The sequence below is a fragment of the Dendropsophus ebraccatus genome, chromosome 14 (genome assembly GCF_027789765.1).
Source record: "Dendropsophus ebraccatus isolate aDenEbr1 chromosome 14, aDenEbr1.pat, whole genome shotgun sequence".
NCBI classification, from domain to species: Eukaryota; Metazoa; Chordata; class Amphibia; order Anura; family Hylidae; genus Dendropsophus; species Dendropsophus ebraccatus.
In genome coordinates this window covers 69,415,044-69,436,992 of record NC_091467.1, presented here as the reverse complement: position 1 = coordinate 69,436,992, position 21,949 = coordinate 69,415,044, and the positions used below count along the sequence as shown (strand labels likewise).

The 21,949-nt window shown below is 47.0% G+C and overlaps 1 protein-coding gene across 7 annotated transcripts in view; it reads right to left on the bottom strand.

Moving 5' to 3' along the window:
- Nucleotides 1-21,949, bottom strand: part of LOC138772340 (uncharacterized) — a 71,447-nt gene that overhangs the window by 6,847 nt on the left and 42,651 nt on the right. For 2 of the 7 annotated variants that reach the window (XM_069952671.1, XM_069952670.1), the window contains exon 7: nucleotides 7,801-7,876. The exons of the other annotated variants lie outside the window; for them this stretch is intronic. In XM_069952671.1, coding sequence (XP_069808772.1) covers nucleotides 7,801-7,876 — 76 coding nt within the window. The remainder of the gene's footprint in view (nucleotides 1-7,800; nucleotides 7,877-21,949) is intronic. 7 annotated transcript variants of the gene reach the window in all.

Genomic DNA, 21,949 nt, shown 5'->3' with positions numbered 1-21,949 from the left:
GGACACCGACTGGCTGAGCGGGTACTCACTCAGCCACGCTGTGATGTTGGTGGTGCAGGCGCTGGGTACGTGGCATACCCGGTTGGCTGCAGAAGATGATGTTCCTCAGCGATGAACTGTACCCTGGCGGCAGCACTACGAGGCACTGGGGACGGTTGTGTTAACTTGTCTGTTATTTTCACACCCACCCCTGCCTGCCTGCAGATTTTCAAGTTGGTGGGACTTCTCCTTTAACTTTTGTTTTGCTTTTGATTAACACTTTGCCTTCTCCACTTCTCCTTCACCCTGGGTTCTGGGTCTCAGGCCCAATCACGTTCTGGGCCAGAGCCCTGACCTCCCATAACCACCCCCAGCCATTTAACCCTTTGTTGGTGTGGTGTCCCACCACTGTGGTTCTTTTATGTGTCTTATTCACACCGTTCGCAAATGCTTTGTATCCAGGTTAAGTGGCGATGAAGCGAAAATTATTATGTTAATTTGTTTTCCCTGAGACCCATTGGCATCACAACATTGGGGTATTATCGCCCCTGCGAGCCCCTGGGATGAAGGAATATTTAATAAATACTTAAAGTAAACTTTTTAAATCTTTATTACTTCTCCCCCAGGAAGTATAAAAAGTATAAATAGACTCCACCTCCCCACACACCTCAATTATAAAGAACATAACACAGGGAGGGTGTCTTGTGATGCCAATGGGTCTCAGGGAAAACAAATTAACATAATAATTTTCGCTTCCCTATCGTCCCATTGGCATCACAACATTGGGGAATTAGCAAGAATGCTCCTCAATGGGTGGGTTCTCAATTATAGCTGCAGACAGTACCGATCTTGCAAAAGTTGTTCTTGCAGCACAAGACGCGTCCAACCGGTAATGTTTCACAAAAGTCGAAAGGGAAGACCAGGTTGCTGCCTGACATATCTCCTCTAAGGGCACAGCGGCACGCTCAGCCCAGCTAGAGGCTACTGCCCTGGTCGAATGAGCCTTAGTAAGTTCTGGAGGAGTCAGGTCGGCCATCGTATAACAAAGTGCTATGGAATCGCAGATCCATCGAGATATTGTAGGTTTGGACGCCTTCTTCCCTTTATTCTGACCTGAAAAAAGTACAAAAAAATTATCTTCCTTACGGAAAGAAGTCACTCTGTCCAACTATATTCTTATCGATCTTGATACGTCAAGAAGAGAAAGATCCAGTTCCTCCTGAGCCGATCCGGCTGGAGAAAAAACAGGCAGTACCACAGGTTGATTGATATTAGAAAAAGTGGCTACTTTTGGAAGAAAACCTGGAAGAAACCGTATAAATGACTTTGTCTTGGAAAAACATAACATAAGGAGGAGTTGAACCGAGAGCTTGCAGCTCTCCCACTCTTTTGGCAGATGTAATTGCCAGCAAAAACGCAACCTTAAAGGATAGAAATTTATAGTTTGTTTCTTCCAGGGGCTCAAATGGTGGAAGGCATAGGCGTCTTAGCACTAAGGACAAATCCCAAGGGTCCGCCTGCCTAACAATGTTAGGTCTTAATCTGGTCACAGCTTTGATGAACTTCTCGATTTCCATGAACTGGAACAACCGTAGACTTAGATGTGCTGAAAGGGACGCTATTTGGACCTTAATGGATCCAGGCTTGAGTCCCCTATCAAACCCCTCTTGGAGAAATTTAATATCTGAGGGGTGGAAATTTCAGATGGATTAAAACCCTTAGTAGAGCACCAAGCCTGGAAAATCCTCTATATTCTTAGATAAGACCTATTTGTGGCAGCACTACGTGCATGGGAGAGAGTCTGCAAGACTCTTTCAGATAATTCAGGCCCTAGAATGGACCCTCTAGCCTCCAAGCCGTCAGGTTGAGGCTGTCCAGGTCCCTGCAGAGATGTTGTCCCTGGACTATTAGGTCTGGATAACGAGGAAGTTTCCAACAGTTCCCTCTGCTCATGTTCATGAGCAGGGAAAACTATGACCTCTTTGGCCAGAAGGGGGCTACCATGATTACTGACGCTTGGTCCATCCTGATCTTCGTCAGTACTCTGGGAATAATGGAGATCGGTGGGAAGATGTAGGCTAGTTGAAAATCCCACGGGATCGTCATAGCATCTACCACCGTCGGGTTGTCCGACGTGTACAGGGAACAAAATTGCGTCAGTTTGGCATTGTTTGCTGACGCCATGAGATCTATTTGAGGAAGTCCCCAACGATGTGTTAACTGAATGAACACTCTCCTTGAAAGTGACCATTCCCCTGGGACTGTAAGACCTCGACTCAAGTGATCTGCTAGAGTATTGTGTATTCCTCTGATATGCATTGCAAATAACCTGGACACTCTGGTTTCTGCCCATTTGAAGATCTTCTCCACCTCTCTGAGAAGTGAAGGGGATCTGGTACCTCCCTGTTTGTTCAGGTAGGCTACACAGGCTATGTTGTCCGTCCTGATTCTTACAGCTCGGTGTAGAATGGCAGGAGCGAAATGAAGAAGAGCAAGATAAATTGCCCTGAGTTCCCGAATGTTGGAGGGAAGAGCAGATTCCTGCGGGCTCCAGATTCCTGAGACCGTGTTGTGTGAAAGATGGGCACCCCAACCTGTCCCCGAAGCGTCTGCTGTTATTGTCAACCAATGTGGTTCTGAGATTGAAGCTCCATGTTTTACTTGCCTCCACCACATCAGGGATTGTCTTGTTGGTGTGGACAGGACATGTGTCGCATCTAAATCCTCCAGCCTTCGATTCCAGACTGATAGTACTTCTGTCTGGAGGAGTCTCATGTGCCATAGTGCCCACGGAACGGCTTCTGCAGCCGAGGTAAGGAGACCCAGGAATCTCAATCTCAAGAAATTGCGCTCCTGCCTGGATCCGTTGTACTCTGGTAGTGGAAAGAAACAATTTCATTTGAGACGAATCTATTAGGAACCCCAAGAAAACCTTGGTCCTGGATGGAATAGGGTCTGACTTCTCGTGGTTGATAAGCCATCCTAGCTGATGAAGTATGTCCTGGACATAATTCAACTGCAGACTCAGAAGATTCTGAGTCTGAGCCATAATGAACCAATCGTCTAGGTATGGTATGATCTTTATTCCCTGCAGACGGAATAAGACCATCATTGAGGACATGATCTTTGTAAAGACGAAAGGGGCAGAGGTTATCCCGAATGGGAGAACCTTGAATTGTAAGTGCCTCACCTTTCCCTGGAGCTGTATCGCGATCCTTAGGTACCTCCTGTGAGCTTCTAGGATCGGAACATGGAGATATGCATCCTGTAGATCTATGGATGCCATAAAATCCCCTTCTTGGAGGACCGATCTTACCGATTTTATGCTCTCCATGCGAAACCTCTTCTTTACCATGAATTTGTTTAGATAGCGCAGATCTATAATAAGCCTCCACTTTCCGGATGGCTTGGGCATGAGAAATACTGGAGAATACACTCCCAGACCAATCTCTGCCGGCGGAACGTCCTCTAAAGCCTCTATGGAAAGAAGATGAAGAATCTCTCTTTCTAGAATCGTCTGCTTTTCTGGTGCTAGTTTCCTTGATAGGAGAAACCTTGGGGGAGGAGGAAGAGAAAAAAGAAGAACATAGCCACTGCTTATAATGTTTATGTTAGGACTCGAGTCAGGCGCTCGGCTCGGCTTTTTCAGCCATAATGCTTCACATGTTTTTCACATACTCAGCTCTGCTGTTCTTTGTTATAGCAGAGGCCAGGGTTTCACTCCCCTGGCTGTTCAGCATAGGTGTTGGGTGTGTGCACTGATTATTGATTGACAGCTGACTTACCAGTTAGCTTTCTGTATCTGGCAGGACCTGGAGCCTCAGCCCCAATCAGGTCTGGGGCTGGGACTCCAGGCTGAATAAATATCAGACCTGTGCTCTCATTTCTTGCCTGCGATAGAACCTGGTTCCTCCTGTGTATCTTGACCTAGCATTACTCTGACTTTGTACTTCCGATACCTGACCTTTTGGCTTGGACCTCGACTATTCTTTGGATCACGATTTTGTACCTATACTGACTGGCTGTTACCGATTCGGACCTCTGACTTTCCCTTGCTTGTTTGTTAGTCTTGTCTCTGTTTTTCGTGTATGCACTTTGCCAGGTTAGGGAACGCCGCCCAGTTGTCCGCAGCTGTTTAGAGCTGTCGCGGCAAGCAGGTAGGGCCAGCTGGGGTGGCTGCCAGTTCTAGGGCTGCACTCGTCTTGTTTTCCCAGACCCCCTACCTGACAATATCGCAGGCCATTACCTAAGTCACTCCCAGCGGTTCGGCATGAGTACTGATACTACAGTCGCCGACCGCCTTAATGAGTTGACCACCCAGCTCAAGGGCGTAGCCGGTTTAGTGGCTCAGTTGTCCAGCCGGGTGAACAATCTGTCTCAGGCTACGTCTACGTCTCCTGTGACACAGACCCCTGTGACAGCACCGGTTCAGGTGGTACAACATAAGACCAAAATGGTACTACCTGACCGGTTTGATGGAAATACGGACAAATTTCGGACTTTCAGGGAGTCATGCTATCTGTATTTCCGTTTTAACCCTTTTGTCTCGGACGCCGAAAGGGTTGCTCTGGTCATTTCCCTCCTTCAAGGTCCGCCCCAGGATTGGTCCTTGGCCCTTGCTCCTGGGGCTCCGGAGTGGAATTCTGTGGAAACATTCTTTTTCTCCCTGGGCCAGATATATGATGATCCAAACCGGGTCGCCGTGGCAGAATCCCATCTTTTGACCATCCAGCAGGGACGTCGCACCGCGGAAGAATACTGCTCCGAATTCCGCCAGTGGTGCACCCTGACTGGATGGCAGGATTCTCCCTTGAAGACCTTGTTTCGACAGGGTCTCTCTGACCCCATAAAAGATGTCATGGTTAGTCACCCCACCCCTGACTCCCTTAGTGCTTACATGACACTAGCCATAACCATTGACCGGAGACTAAGGGAGAGGAAACGAGAAAAGATGGGGGTGACTAACATACAGTCAAGGTCCAGCCAGCTTCCCAAACCCTTTCCCAAAGTGACAGAGACATCTCCTCCTCCCATGACCTCTGATGAGCCTATGGTCTTGGGATCTGCCTCGGCCCAAAGGAGATATCGCCTGGAGCACTCTCTCTGTTTATACTGTGGGAAACCGGGTCACTACTTGAAGAACTGTCCGTCCAAGCCTCAACAGAAGTTGGGAAACTCCAGTGCTTGAGTGATGGTCCGGAGGGTCACTCAAGCACACAGGTACCTCTCAAAAAATTTGATAAATTTCTTCTGCCTGTGACTTTAATGTCTAAGGATTTTGTTCTTTCGTGCTCTGCTATGATTGACTCAGGTGCCGCCCTGAGCTTCATTTGTACCTCTGTAGCGGAGTCGCTAGCTCTGGACTTGGTTCCACTATGCTGTCCCTTCACAGTGACTGGTGCGGATTCTGCCCCTCTAAGGGGTGGATCAGTTAAATTTCGTACTCCTGAGATTTCCATGCAGCTTGGGTGTCTTCACCGTGAAGAAATTTCTTTCTTTGTTTTAGACAAGCTAGCCGCTGATATCATACTAGGATTGCCATGGCTACGTCAACATAACCCGGTATTTGACTGGAGGACAACCGAGCTAGTTAAGTGGGGTAGCTCCTCTGGTTCTCATCTGTTTCATGTTGACCCTGTTGTCTGTACTGTGAATGATCATCACGTTCCAGAATTTATCTCTGATTTCTCCGATGTGTTTGATGAGGCCATTGCTGACGCCTTGCCTCCCCACCTTCCGTATGACTGTGCCATCGATCTCGTTTCAGGGGCCAAGTTCCCTAAAGGCCGTATTTTTAACTTGTCTCCCCCTGAGCGAGAGTCGATGCGCCAGTACATACAGGACAGCCTGAGGAAGGGTCACATTCGGCCCTCGGTGTCACCCATGGGTGCTGGCTTCTTCTTCGTAGAGAAGAAAGATGGTGGTTTGCGTCCCTGTATCGACTACAGGGAGCTAAATAAAATCACCATAAAGGACCAACACCCCCTTCCCTTGATCCCCGATCTTCTGAACCAGGTGGTAGGCGCTCGTTGGTTTTCCAAAATAGACCTACGGGGCGCCTACAATTTGATCCGGATCAGGGAAGGTGATGAATGGAAGACGGCATTTAACACTCCCGAAGGGCATTTTGAATATCTGGTGATGCCCTTCGGGTTGAGTATTGCCCCCGCAGTCTTTCAAAGGTTTGTCAATGACCTATTTCGAGATTTGTTTGGCCAATATGTAGTCATTTACCTGGATGACATTCTCATTTATTCCCCCGACTGGGAATCTCATGTTAAACATGTCCGTGAGGTGTTATCTAGGCTTCGGAAAAACTCTCTTTGTGCCAAGTTGTCTAAGTGCCTGTTTGGTGTCAAGGAGGTTGCATTTTTAGGGTACATTTTAACGCCAGAGTCTGTACAAATGGACCCTAAAAAAGTGTCAGCGGTTCTGGAGTGGGCGCGGCCCACCACCTTGAAAGAGGTGCAAAAGTTTTTGGGGTTTGCAAACTTTTATAGAAAGTTTATCCGAAACTTCTCACTAGTGGTAAAACCTCTCACAGAGCTGACAAAAAAGGGTGCAGATCCAACCTCCTGGTCTCCTGAGGCGGAACAAGCCTTTACTAAACTGAAAAAGAGTTTTTCATCCGCTCCCGTATTGGTCCATCCTGGCCTAGATCTGCCATTCGTGGTAGAAGTGGATGCGTCTGAGACGGGGGTCGGAGCAGTGTTGTCTCAGGGTAGAGAGCCGTTTACTAATCTGAGACCAGTTGCGTACTTTTCCAGGAAATTCTCCACCTCTGAAATTAACTACGATATTGGTAACCGGGAGCTGTTGGCCATCAAGTGGGCCTTTGAGGAGTGGAGACATTTCCTGGAGGGGGCAAAACATCAAGTAACTGTTTTAACTGACCATAAAAACCTGCTATACCTAGATAAGGCAAAGAGGTTAAACCCACGTCAAGCCCGCTGGGCTTTATTCTTTGCCCGTTTTAATTTTATTGTCACATATCGTCCTGGGTCAAAAAATGTCAAGGCGGATGCCTTATCTCGGAGCTTTGGTGTTTGTTATGTGCCTGAGAAGGAACCCGAAAACATCCTATCTCCAGGTATTGTGGTTGCCAGTGTGTCTGTTAATCTTAATCCTTTCCCGCATATGGACGTACCGGCACGTCCAAATCTGCATACAGTTCCTGCAGATGGACGTGCCGGCACGTCCATGGGATGACAGGGGCGCAGGAGCTGCACTCCTGCCATCCTCGGCGGGGCCCGGCTGTCAGTGATAGCCGGGCACCCGCCGCAACTGCCGAGATCCGGGCCGTGCCCGGATCCCGGCAGTTAACCCCTTAGTGGCCGCCGATACGGCGGTCACTAATGGGCCGGCGCTGTACTGCATTTCATGGTGGGGGGAGATGAAATAAGTCAATCAGACCCCAGATCAGCCCCCCTAGTGGGCTGGTCACTAACCCTCTCCCTCCCCGCGGCGGCCATCAGATCCAAGATGGCCGCCGCAATCACTGTGAACAGACTAATGTCTGTTCACAGTGATCAGAAAATAAAAATGAATGAAAGCCCCATGCTCTCCGCCACCGGAGGTAGCGGAGAGCATGGGGCAGTCATCGGGACCCCCCCTGTGGGGTCCCGGTACAAGCGATCAGCGGTATATACTATATACCGCTGATCGCTTGTGCCATGTGGAACCCGGCACTTTTTATCCCCTGTCACCATCAATGATTGGTGACAGGGGATAAAAAGTGTCACCGTGCCCCCCCCCAAGTCGCCCCCCACCCCCCCTGTCACCCTCGTCCCCCAGTCACCCCCCCCTTCCCCATATACTCACCTGCTCCTGGAGCTCCTTCCTCCTCGACGTCCAGGCTGGTTATGAAGTGCGCATGCGCTCCACAACCAGCCAAGCTCTGAAAATTTAAAGTGACAGAGACCAATTTGGATTAGAAAATATCACAGTAATCATAGTAATACAGTGAAAATGAATGTATAAAGTACAAAAAGTGACAAACATACAAAAAAATAAAACACACACTTTTTATTATAGTAATAATTGCAGTTTACTCCCAAATAACCCTTAACCCCCCCCCAGATTACCCGTAACCGCCCCAGGTTGTCCGTAATCACGCCAGATTGCACGTAACCCCCCAGATTACACGTAACCACCGCATGTTGCCCGTAACCACCGCACGTTGCCCGTAACTACCGCACGTTGCCAGTGACCCCCTCCAGATTGTCCATAATCACCCCAAATTACATGTACCCACCCCAGATTACCTATAAACACTTCAGTTTATCCATAACAATGCCAGATTGTCTGTAACCCCCCCCCCCAGGTTTCCTGTGACCACCCCAGGTTGCCGTAATCATGCCAGATTACATGTAACCCCCCCAGATTGCACGCAACCACAGCAGGTTGCCTCTGAACACCGCAGGATGCCTCTGACCACCGCACGTCGCCTCTGACCACCGCACGTTGCCACTGACCACCGCACGTTGCCACTGACCACCGCACGTTGCCACTGACCACCGCACGTTGCCACTGACCACTTCACCTTGCCTCTAACCACCCCAAATTGCCAATGACCGCCTCCAGATTGCCCGTAACCACGCCAGATTACAGGTACCCACCTCAGATTACCTATGAGCACTTCAGTTTATCCGTAACCACCCCAGATTGCCCGTAACCACCCCAGATTGTCCGTAACCACCCCACGTTGCCCGTAACCACAGCAGGTTGCCTGTAACCACCCTAGAATACCTGTAACCACCCCAGGTTGTCTGTAACCACAGCAGGTTGTCCGTATCCATGTCACATTGCCCGTAACCACCCCAGGTTGCCTGCAACCACCCCAGGTTGCCTGTAACCACCCCAGGTTGCCTGTAACCACAGCAGGTTGTCCGTATCCATGTCACGTTGCCCGTAACCACCCCAGGTTGCCTGTAACCACCCCAGGTTGCCTGTAACCACCCCAGGTTGCCTGTAACCACAGCAGGTTGTCCGTATCCATGTCACATTGCCCGTAACCACCCCAGGTTGCCCGTTACCACCCCAGGTTGCCCGTTACCACCCCAGGTTGCCCGTTACCACCCCAGGTTGCCCGTAACCACCCCAGGTTGCCCGTAACAACCCCAGGTTGCCTGTAACCACCCCATGTTGACCGTATCCACCTCATGTTGACCGTATCCACCCCAGATTACCCGTTACCACCCCAGGTTGTCTGTAACCACAGCAGGTTGTCCGTATCCACCCCACATTGCCTGTAACCACCCCAGGTTGTCCGTGACCACACCATGTTGACCGTATCCACCCCAGATTACCCATAACCACCCCAGGTTGTCTGTAACCACAGCAGGTTGTCCGTATCCACCCCACGTTGCCTGTAACCACCCCAGGTTGCCGGTAATCACCCCAGGTTGCCTGTGACCACCCCATGTTCACCGTATCCACCCCAGATTACCCGTAACCACCCCAGGTTGCTTCTAACCACCCCAGGTTGCCTGTGACCACCCCATGTTCACCGTATCCACCCCAGGTTGTCCGTATCCACCCCAGACTACCAGTAACCACCCCAGGTTGTCCGTATCCACCCCAGATTACCCATAAGCACCCCAGGTTGCCCGTAACCACCCCCAGATTACCTGGAACCACCCCAGACTGTCCGTAACCACCCCACGTTACCTGTAATCTCATTTTTTTTATTGTATTTTAGTAACTGCGCTATTCTAATAACCGATACTAGCTGCGGTTTTGCTCCAGCAAATTGGCGCTCCTTCCCTTCTGAGCCCTGCTGTGTGCCCATACAGTGGTTTACGCCCACATATGGGGTATCGTTGTACTCAGGAGAACCTGCGTTACAGATTTTGTGGTACGTTTTTTCTCCTGTTTCTTGTGAAATTTAGAAATTTTAAACTAAATGAACATATTATTGGAAAAATTCGAGTTTTTCATTTTTACTAGCCAATTTTGAATACTTTCCTCCAATACCTGTTGGGTCAAAATGCTCACCACACCCCAAGATGAATTCTTTAAGGGGTGTACTTTCCAAAATGGGGTGACTTATGGGGTGGGTTCACTCCACTGGCACTACAGGGGCTCTGCAAACGCACCTGGCGCTCAGAAACTTCTTCAGAAAAATCTGCACTGAAAATGCTAATTGGCGCTCCTTCCGTTCTGAGCCCTGCTGTGTGCCCATACAGTGGTTTATACCCACCTATGGGGTACCGTTCTACTCAGGAGAACCTGCGTTACAGATTTTGCGGTGAACTTTCTCTCCTGTTCCTCAAGAAATTTAGAAATTTCAAACTAAAGGAACACATTATTGGAAAAATTCGCGTTTTTCATTTTTACTGTCTACTTTTGAATACTTTCCTCTAATACCTGTGGGGTCAAAATGGTCACCACACCCCAAGATGAATTCTCTAAGAGGTGCACTTTCTAAAATGGGGTGACTTATGAGGAGATTTTACTTCGCTGGCACTACAGGGGAACTGCAAATGCACCTGGCGCTCAGAAACTTCTTCAGCAAAATCTGCATTGAAAATGCTAATTGGCGCTCCCTTTCTTCTGAGCCCCGCTGTGTGCCCATACAGTCATGGCCGGCGTTAGGGGGGGGCAGACAGGGCAAATGCCCAGGGCCCCCATGCCCTGGGGGCCCCCTACGGCAGTTACAGTATGTGTCAGGGGCAGGAGTGCACAGACAGCGTCCTGCAGGCTCTGGCAGTGATCCCTGGCTACAGCTGATGGCTGATATCAGGGGTCACATAGAGGCTGCAGGACCCGCTCTGCTCCGGAGTGTGCTTCCTCCCCTCCCCCTCCCTCCAGCTTCACTGCACCTTGTGACTTCCCCTGTGTCACATGGTCTAATATTACAGCAGTCGGGACATGGAGGAGAGGGCTGCAGGCTGCAGGCTGCAGTGTGAGGATCCCAGCCTGCTGCTGCTGCTGCTGCTGCTGCATGGACATTAGAGGATGCACCACTACTCCCAGCATGCTGCTAGTGGTAGTAAGTATACTGTATATGTAGTGTGTAGTGTGTATAAATGTAGGTGTATGAGGGAATGAGGGATGAATGTAGTGTGTGTTACATGTCTGTGGACTGTATGGACTGGATGGTTTTGATTTGTATGTGTTTTCATGGATGTGTTATTGTGTGTGTGTGTATATATATATATATATATATATATATTTGTATAGTGTGTGTGTGTGTATTAGCATTGCTGACTCCACTGTCCAACAGAGGTGTAGAAGTGAATAGACTGTATATAGGAGCTGCAGCCATTCTCCGGCCTCATCCGTCCTATGTAATTGCTGCAGGTGACCACTGAGGCCGGTGATTGGCTGCAGCTCCTATGTATAGTGTATGATGATGTCACTAAGGCAATACGGTGTGTTTTATTGAGAAAAAATAAGGTGGTATTCAGTCACTGGTGGTGGTCACTGTATGGGGGTAATATTAGTCTGTATATAGTGTATATAGAGTCATTACTGCCATAGACTGACCATCACATAATATAGTTCTGTATATAATGCATACATAGAGTCATTATGTGGCGGTCAATCTATGGCAGTAATATTGGTCTGTATATAGAATGTATAGTGTCATTATGTGGTGGTCAGTCTATGGGGGTAATATTGGTCTGTATATAGAGTCGTTATGCAGCAGTCAGTCTATGGCGGTAATATTGGTCTGTATAGTGTATATAGAGTCATTATGCAGTGATCAGTCTATGGGGGTAATATTGGTCTGTATATAGTGTTTATATACAGTCATTACTGCCATAGAGTGACTGCCACATAATGACTCTATATACAGACCAATATTACCACCATAGACTGATCACTGCATAATGACTCTACAGTATATACAGACCAATATTAGCACCACACCATAACCGCCACATAATGACACTATACATTCTATATACAGACCAATATTACCGCCATAGAGTGACCGCCACATAATGACTCTATGTATGCATTATATACAGAACTATATTATGTGGTGGTCAGTCTATGGCAGTAATATTGGTCTGTATATAGAGTCATTATGTGGTGGTCAGTCTATGGCGGTAATATTGGTCTGTATATAGTGTATATAGAGTCATTATGTGGTGGTCAGTCTATGGTGGTAATATTGGTCTGTATATAGAGTCTTTATGTGGCGTCATGGTATGGTTCTAATATTGGTCTGTATATAGAGTCATTACGCTGTGGTCACTCTATGGTAGTAATATTGGCCTGTATATAGTGTGTTTTCTTCAATAACAGTTTGGAGGTGATATTTGGTCCTGATATAGTGATTTTTTTTTTATTTTTTTTTTAAAACAATTCATATAAATAGTTCTTGTGTTTACAACACTAGCGGCAGTCCTGGCATGTACAGTAGCGGCAGTCCCGGCATGTAGCAGCAGTCCTGGCATGTACAGTAGCGGCAGTAGCGGCAGTCCCGGCATGTACACTAGCGGCAGTCCTGGCATGTAACCTTCTGAACTGACTCAATGTGAATAAGGGCCCTAATACAAGGAGCGAAAATTGTTCGAATCCGGACGATATCGCTCTGTGTAATAAAAACAACAATCATCAACTGATCGTTTTCTTTTGGCAAGTTTAAAAATCATTGGCTGATGTGCATATAAAATAATAAAGCTGTTGCTTACCTGATCATGTTCCTGGTGTCCTCAGGCTTTGTCTGTTTGTTACGGCCAGTGATTGCCTGAGCGGCCTGTCACCTCAGAGAGGGGACTAGAAGTGAGAGCTGCAGCTGCGGTGACTGGAGGATCCCACAGACAAGGCCTGAGGACACCAGGGAACGTGATCAGGTAGTATATATATATCTTAATTATTTACTATATACAGCAAGGGCTGCACAGACATCACTAATGATAGATTATATATATACAGCCTTTGCTGCACAATAATTGAGCCATGTGGTTGGCTCTGTCAGCGAGCTCCATTCTACTAGATTGGCGCTCACTTCTCCGGAATATCAGGCCGTGTAGTACGGCCCTTATACTGTCCGTACACTTTCAGTAGCTGCTGGCTGAACAATCCTTCAGCTGACAATTCTCTCTCCCATCCGGCCCCGTCCACCCATACACAGGAATGTTCGGCACAGATAAGTGTTCCTGTGTCCTCTATAAGAGGGATAAGCTATAGCCAGACAGATCTGATGGTGGCTTATCTCTCTGACAACAAAGAGGTTGGGTGTTGATTTTCCATCAAGTCCGACCCCCTATGTCCACTGATGTCATCTGTCAGACTGTCCAGAGAGCCCCATACACCTTACACTGATGGCCGAACCCACCACGAGCAGCAGTTACCACCAACAAAAGTGTAAAATGTATGGGGACCTTAAATTGTTGCTACAATATTTCAGCATATGGGGCCCCACCTTCAACTTTGCCCAGGGCCACATTTAGTCTAAAACCGGCCCTGCATACAGTGGTTTACGCCCACATATGGGGTACCGTTGTACTCAAGAGAATCTGCCTTATAAATTTTGGGGTAATTTTTTTCTCTTGTTCCTCGTGAAATTGAGAAATTTCAAACTAAACGAACATATTATTGGAAAAATTTGAGTTTTTCATTTTTACAGTCTAATTTTGAATACTTTCCTCTAATACCTGTGGGGTCAAAATGCTCATCTTACCCCAAGATGAATTCTCTGAGGGGTGCACTTTCCAAAATGGGGTGACTTTTGGCAGGATTTTACTCCGCTGGCACTACAGGGGCTCTGCAAACGCACCTGGCGCTCAGAAACTTCTACAGCAAAATCTGCATTGAAAAAGCTAATTGGCGCTCCCTTCCTTCTGATCCTCGCTGTGTGCCCATACAGTGGTTTACGCCCACATATGGGGTACCGTTGTACTCAAGAGAATCTGCTTTGTAAATTTTGGGGTAATTTTTTTCTCTTGTTCCTCGTGAAATTGAGAAATTTCAAACTAAACGAACATATTATTGGAAAAATTCGAGTTTTTCATTTTTACGGTCTAATTTTGAATACTTTCCTCTAACACCTGTGGGGTCAAAATGCTCATCCTACCCCAAGATGAATTCTTTGAGGGGTGTACTTTCCAAAATGGGGTGACTTTTGGGGGGGTTCTATTCTGCTGACACTACAGGGGCGCTGCAAACGCACCTGGTGCTCAGAAACTTCTTCAGCAAAATCTGCATTGGAAAAGCTAATTGGCGCTCCTTCCATTCTGAGCCCGGCTGTGTGCCCATACAGTGGTTTACGCCCACATATGGGGTACCGTTGTACTCATGAGAACCTGTGTTACAAATTTTGGGGTGCTTTTTCTCTCATGTTCCTTTTGAAAATTAGAAACTTTACTCTAAACGTATATATTATTGGAAAATTTTAATTTTCCATTTTTTTACGGCCTTAGCTGGGTTCACACTATGTATATTTGAGGCTGTATTTGTGAGGCTGTATAGCAACCAAAACCAGGAGTGGATTGAAAACACAGAAAGGCTCTGTTCACATAATGTTGTAATTGAGTGGATGGCCGTCATTTAATGGCAAATATTTGCTGTTATTTTAAAACAACGGCTGTGGTATTGAAATAATGGCCGTTATTTACTGTTATATGGCGGCCATCCACTCAATTTCAACATTGTGTGAACAGATCCTTTCTGTGTTTTCAATCCACTCCTGGTTTTGGTTGCTATGAGGACCTGACATGAGGACCAAATACAGCCTGAAATATACGTAGTGTGAACCCAGCATAATAGTGAATACTTTGCTCCAGCCCCTGTAGGGTTAAAATGCTCATTATACCCCTAGATTAATTCTTTAAGGTGTGAAGTTTCCAAAATGGGGTCACTTATTGGGGTTTCCAGTATACAAGCCTCCTAAATCAACTTAAGATAAGAACTGGTCCCTAAAAAAATCAGTTTTGGAAACTTTCACGAAAATGTGGTAATTTGCTGATAAATTTCTAAGCCCCGTAACACCCTAAAAAATTAAAATATGTTTATGAAATGAAGCCAGAATAAAGAGGACATATCGGTAATGTGACTTAGTAACTAATTTATGTGCTACGACTTTCTTTTTTTAGAAGCAGAGAATTTCAAAGTTCATAAAATGCTAATTTTTTTAATTTTTCATGATATTTTGATGTTTTTCACAAAAAACACACAAAGTAGTGACCAAATTTTGCCACTAATATAAAGTACCATATGTTACAAAAAAACAATCTCAGAATCGCTAGCATATGTTAAAGCATCACTGAGCTATGAGCGCATAAAGTGAGACAGGTCAGATTTTGAAAAATGAGCCTGGTCATTAAGGCCCAAATAGGCTTAGTCTTGAAGGGGTTAAAGAGGAAATTTTGAGATCTCAAAATGATGCGCCTGCTGATCTACCTTCTGATAAACTGTTCGTCCCTGTACACCTTAGATTAGCAGTATTAAAGGAGATACATGTGTCTACACTGGCTGGTCACCCAGGGATAGCTGGGACTGGTTATCTCTTGTCTCGTTCTTGCTCGTGGCCTTCGTGGCAGAGGGATGTACGGGAATACGTTAAATCCTGTGACGTATGTGCCCGAGCAAAAACCCCAAGATCCCTGCCTGAAGGTCTGCTCCAGCCTCTGCCATTGCCGACTCGCCCCTGGTCCCATCTATCGATGGACTTCATAACCGATCTTCCCCCCCTCAAAGGGTAAGACTGTCATCTGGGTGGTTGTAGATCGATTCAGTAAAATGTGTAATTTTATTGCTTAAAAAAATGCCTACTGCAAAAACCCTGGCCAAACTGTTTACTCGTCACATCCTCTGGTTGCACGGGATACCTACCAACATTGTCTCGGACCGAGGGGTACAGTTTGTGTCCAGGTTTTGGAGGGCCTTCTGTGAACTGCTCAACATATCTCTGTCATTTTCATCTGCATTTCATCCTGAAACCAATGGCCAAACTGAACGTACCAATCAGTCCCTGGAACAATATTTAAGATGTTTTATATCTGATAATCAACACACGTGGTCTGAATATTTACCCATGGCAGAGTTCGCTTTAAACAACCATGTCAACACTTCTACTCAACAAACCCCCTTCTATTGTAACTATGGTTTTTATCCTAGGTTCTCTGCGGTACCTAATCTAGAGTCACACTTTTCTTCTGTCCAAGAACTGACCAAAAAACTGTGCACAGTTTGGGCGGAGAGTCTGACGACTCTAACCGTGTCCCAGCAAAAACAAACACAATATGCTAATCGCAGACGCCGTCCTGGTCCTCAGTATGTGGTGGGAGAAAGGGTATGGTTATCGACAAAGAACTTGCGTCTACGAGTACCTTCAGCCAAATTCGCCCCCAGGTATATTGGTCCCTTTTCTATAGTAGAAATCATAAATCCTGTATCTTTTAAATTACAGTTGCCTCAGTCATTGAAAATTCACCCAGTATTTCATGAAAGCCTGATCAAGAAGTACATTCCTCCACAGTTACTAGTCCTCCGCCTCTTCCAGTTGTAGTCCAAGGTGAACTCGAGTATGAAATAGAAAGAATTTTAGACTCAAGAAGGGTTCGCAGAACCATACAATATCTGGTACACTGGAAGGGGTACGGCCCAGAGGAGCGCACATGGGTAACTGCACGGGATCTCCATGCCCCGGATTTGATAAAATTTTTTTATGATAAGCATGCCACCAGACCTGGAGGTCCTCGTGAGGGTCCGGAGGCCCCTCCTCAGGGGGGGGGGGGGGGGGGTTCTGTTAGGACTCGAGTCAGGCGCTCGGCTCGGCTTTTTCAGCCATAATACTTCACATGTTTTTCACATACTCAGCTCTGCTGTTCTTTGTTATAGCAGAGGCCAGGGTTTCACTCCCCTGGCTGTTCAGCATAGGTGTTGGGTGTGTGCACTGATTATTGATTGACAGCTGACTTACCAGTTAGCTTTCTGTATCTGGCAGGACCTGGAGCCTCAGCCCCAATCAGGTCTGGGGCTGGGACTCCAGGCTGAATAAATATCAGACCTGTTCTCTCTTTGTACTTTGTACTTCCGATACCTGACCTTTTGGCTTGGACCTCGACTATTCTTTGGATCACGATTTTGTACCTATACTGACTGGCTGTTACCGACTCGGACCTCTGACTTTCCCTTGCTTGTTTGTTAGTCTTGTCTCTGTTTTTCGTGTATGCACTTTGCCAGGTTAGGGAACGCCGCCCAGTTGTCCGCAGCTGTTTAGAGCTGTCGCGGCAAGCAGGTAGGGCCAGCTGGGGTGGGTGCCAGTTCTAGGGCTGCACTCGTCTTGTTTTCCCAGACCCCCTACCTGACAATTTATTACCCATTGATCTTGTATAAGCTTTTTCCAGGCTGGGAGAAACAGGGCTAATCGCCCTCCCACTGGAACACTTCTGGCGTCAGAAGTCGGGTTTCTTAGTATCTTTATTCTGTTGCTTGCCAGATGTTCTCCTGGAGTAGTTTCTTCCTCTCCCTCTATATTGATACCTGCCTCTTCCACGCTGAGGCGATCTTGCTCTCCGAAAGGACTCATGTGGTTTATAAGAAAGCGGTAGAGATTTTCCCTTTTTATCAGATAATTCTTCCATGAGTTTATCTAATTCGGAACCAAACAACCTTCCTGGTTGAAATTCCATGTTGCATAACTGGAATTTAAAATTAGCATCCCCAAACCAGGGTTTTAACCACAGCGCTCTCCTACCTGCAGTGGAGAGAGCCATTGTTTTTGATGCCAGTCTGGTCCCCTGAGAAGCCGCGTCACAGAGGAAATCTACACCCATATTAATCTTTTTGAAGGAGCGAAGGACCTTGTCCCTGCTCACTCCTGATTCCAGGTTTTCCTGGACTTTGGCTAGCCATCTTCTGAGGCTTCTAGAAACCTCAAATGAAGAGATTGAAACTGCTCCTTGGGCAGCGCCCGCAGTATAGGATCTTTTAAGGGCAACCTCAACTCTTCTGTCCATAGGGTCCTTCACATTTGACCCATCTTCCGCCGGCAAAACCGTGCGCTTGGACAGTTTGACTATTGCCGTATCAACCTTAGGCGGTTCCATCCAATCCTTGCTTTGTTCCTCATTAAGAACATACAAGGTTTTAAACCTTTTACTCAGGACAGGAGCCTTCTCAGGCTTCTTCCACTCAGTCTGTAGCATTGACATAGAGGTCTCTCATACATAAAAGGCCCTAGGCTTTTTAGTGGAGGAAGTACCTTCTTCTGATTCCTCTGGGTGAATCTCCGCCTGCACAGCTTTGCGAAGCTTGTAGATTCTATCTGCAGTGAAGTACCCTTTGAACAGTTCTTTTTCGTCTTCTGAGGTCGAGGAAGACTCAGAAGACGAGGAAGATGTCTTCCTATGATCAATGATCTTCAATTCAGACCCCTAGGGTAGGCATATATATATATATATATATATATATATATATATATAAAAGAAAGTAACACAAAGAGCATACTCAGCTATAGGAATCTTACTTACAGGCTGAGAAGTAGAGGGAGAAACACTCCGTTTGCTCTTTTTCTTAGGGCGAATTTGCCGGTTATCTTTATTTTCAGCAAGGGTCTTCTGGACATAATCCTTGACCCAAACAACCACGTCCTGCATATCAGGCTCCTCATTAGATCTATCCACCGGCTTAGGACGGCAGGATGTACATCGTACTGCAATAATATTTATGCATAAATATGTGGAAATAGAAAAAAATCTAATCTTATCTGTATAGCAGATCTCCTACGGTATTAGTATCCGTCTGGGAGAGGAGTTTCACAATCCGCACAAGTGAAATGCTTTCTCTTTTCCGGCCTTTTAGCAGAAGGGCTGGTATCCATCTCAGACATCTAAAAATGAAAGGGTCATTTAGCTAAATAGACCTAGGGCCACATGTATCATCCGGCGGACGGATGATTTTTGGCGGAAAGTGCCGATTTGCGTATTATTTTATACGCAAATGGCCGATTTGCGAATAAAATAATCGCAAATCGGCACTTTCCGCCGAGTACGCCAGGGGGCGGAAAGGGGGCGGAAAGTAGGCGGGAAGTGGGCGCGGACTCAGAGTCCGCGCGATTTATCATCCGTTCCGCCCAAATGTACGCCGAAAACCTACTCCAGTCCTCAGCTGGCGTAGGTTTTCGGCGGTGCGCACCGGCGCGCACAGGATTTATGTACAGGCAGTCCGCCTCTACATAAATCCCCGTACCGCCGGAGCTGCGGGGGCATTTTTAAGTCCGGCGTAAAAAACGCCGGACTTAATAAATGCCTCCCCTAGTCTATATAACTGTAATAGCAATTTTTGGCCACTAGGTGGCAGCAAAGTACTTACATTCAATCACAGTGCTGGATCCTATAGGAGTCAGAACTAGACAAGCTGCAAGCCACAACAGCACAGCAACACAGACCAAAGATCTTCCCGCTGTACTCCTGCAGCCTCCTTTATAGTAAGGCTGCATCTGATGTGCGGCGCACGGAGAACGCCGTCGAGACGCCGCCAGAAATGACGAAAAACAAGGTGGAACGCAATTTGCGTTCCACCTGACGTCACATCCGGGAGTAAGCCCGGAAACCGGAAATGCCGCGGCCGAATGAAACGCAACTTGCGTTCCACAACGATCTGCGCAGAAGAGCTACAAGCACACTGCTCTTCAGCAATGGCCATCCATATACCTGTAACCAAGGTCTCCAGCGGAGCTACGAACTAGTAACATCGCACACAGGTATCTGAAAGAAAGACAAGAAAAGGGGGGGAGGAGGGAAGGTCCCACAGGGCTTTCACAGAAACAAAGGAAAAAAGACAGGTGTGTGGGGAGGTGGAGTCTATTTATACTTCCTGGGGGAGGAGTAATAAAGATTAAAAAAGTTTACTTTAAGTATTTATTAAATATTCCTTCGTCCCAGGGGCTCGCAGGGGCGATAATACCCCAATGTTGTGATGCCAATGGGACGATAGGGAAGTATACTTATTTCGCCACTAGATGTCAGTGTTATGTATAGAGATCTGTTGCATGGCTGAAGGAAGTAACGGGTTAAAGGCAACCTGTCACCGGGGACACCGGCACAGAGCCCGTCCAACCCAGCCCGTCCCTGGATACTTACCCTTTGCTGCAGATCCCACTCCTGGAGCCGGTTCCGGGACGAAGATATCAGCGCCCGAAGCCATGCGCGTGTATGGGGGGGTTGGGCCTCCCCGGTGACAGGTTCCCTTTAAGGTTTGTGTATTTCTGACCTATCAAAGGTGCTTTCTTTCTCCACCTATCTCTCTTCTCTTATTCTTGTAACCACACACCTCTGCACCAATCCCAGGCAGGCACACTAGAAAGCCCCTAGGAGGAGTTTTGCCCTGGTGGGAAAAGGTGGAAGTAGCCCAGTTCTAGTCAAATTCTCATACAGAGTGGACGCAGAACAAGACAGTCCCTGCTGTAGCCAAGCATGGGCCTGGCTTAGGCCAGGACCCTTGCCCGGGATGAAGTAGTCTAGTCTAGTGCAGCCTGGTGACCAGATGTATGCTGACACAGCTAGAGACTTTTAGTTTCTTCACTACTACCTCTGAGACTAAGGTGCAGTGTTAAGCCCTTTAGAAGGGAGAAGAACACCAAGGACCACCCTGATCCACGCTGTGAACCCCTCGACAGAGTGCAGGGCAGTACCCTGAAGAGATAGGGGCTAGCCTGCATAGGACAAAACTACCTGAAGGTTTACGTATCCTATCTTGCAGCACAGGTAACTGGGAAGACTGGGAAGCTTAGCTACACCCAGATAACCACGACTGGGGCTTGTGTCACCCTGGGAGGACCAGTCACTCGACACTGGTGATCAGACCAAAGTCTATACATGGGCACAAGTAAACTTCTCACACAGTAACAGTGTCTATTCAAGTTCCGGCAAAGTACATAGCTACACTGGGTTAGGGGTCCAGCAGCCAACTCTTCTCCTCTACTCTCCCTCCGCACTGCTACAACTGTTTCTATTCTCTCTCAAGTAGTGATGAGCGAATACTGTTCGATCGAATAGATATTTGATCGAATAGTGAGATATTCAAATATTCGATATTCGTACGAATATCCCACGTATATTCGATAAATATTCGATAAGCGTTAAAATCCCCCAGCTTCCGGTTTTACCTTCCAAATGGTCAAATAGATGTTTTTCACTAATCTAATATTTGTTCCCATAGACTTTAATGGGACTTTAATGGGATTGAATATTCGATCAAATATTCGAATATTCGCTGGATAGTCGTACGAATATCGAATATTTGAATATCTTACTATTCGCTCATCACTTCTCTGAAGCACTTTTGTTAATCCTCAAGGTGGAGTTCTAAAGTGGGACTGTGTAAAGATTGATTCAGTGTAAAGTATATCAAAGTTTGTCTACTGTGAAACGTGTACTGTTTTTTACAAAGCACTGCAGTAAAGCTGCTACTTGTTTTATTTATAACCGGGACTCTCATTCTTTCGCACCAGCGCCCACACACTGCAGCGTACACCTTGGGTCATTTTCCCTCTATCTGTTGGTGGCAGTACCAATATTCTGGGTGGGTCAGTTGCCACTCGGGACACTGTGATATGAGCCCAAGGGACCCGAACAAGCCCAGCAGGTTACTGACCATTTGGGGAGCACTACAAAGCCGGCAACTCAGCAAAGCAGGTACCAACATCACACCTGTGTGCTGGACAAGCACTGGCGTCACAACAAAACACCACTGGCCAGGTAGCGCACCACACTGGCTGTTAGACTAGTTTTATCTAGTGTGCTTGGCATTCTGCTCTCTAACTTCCCTTGTTATCTGGCTCTGACCTTTGATTATCGTGACCTGACTATTTTCTGGACTCTGATTCGGTACCTCTGCTGCCCATTCGGTTTGAGCTTGGCTTTCTAACAATCGATTATTGTTTGTTCATCTAGTCCTCATTCTGGGTTCCACATATCTCAAGTCATGGACTGTCGCCCAGTTGCCCACAGTCACCTAGGGCTGTCAAGGCAAGTAGGCAGGTACAGTGGGACTAGTTTAGGGATTACGG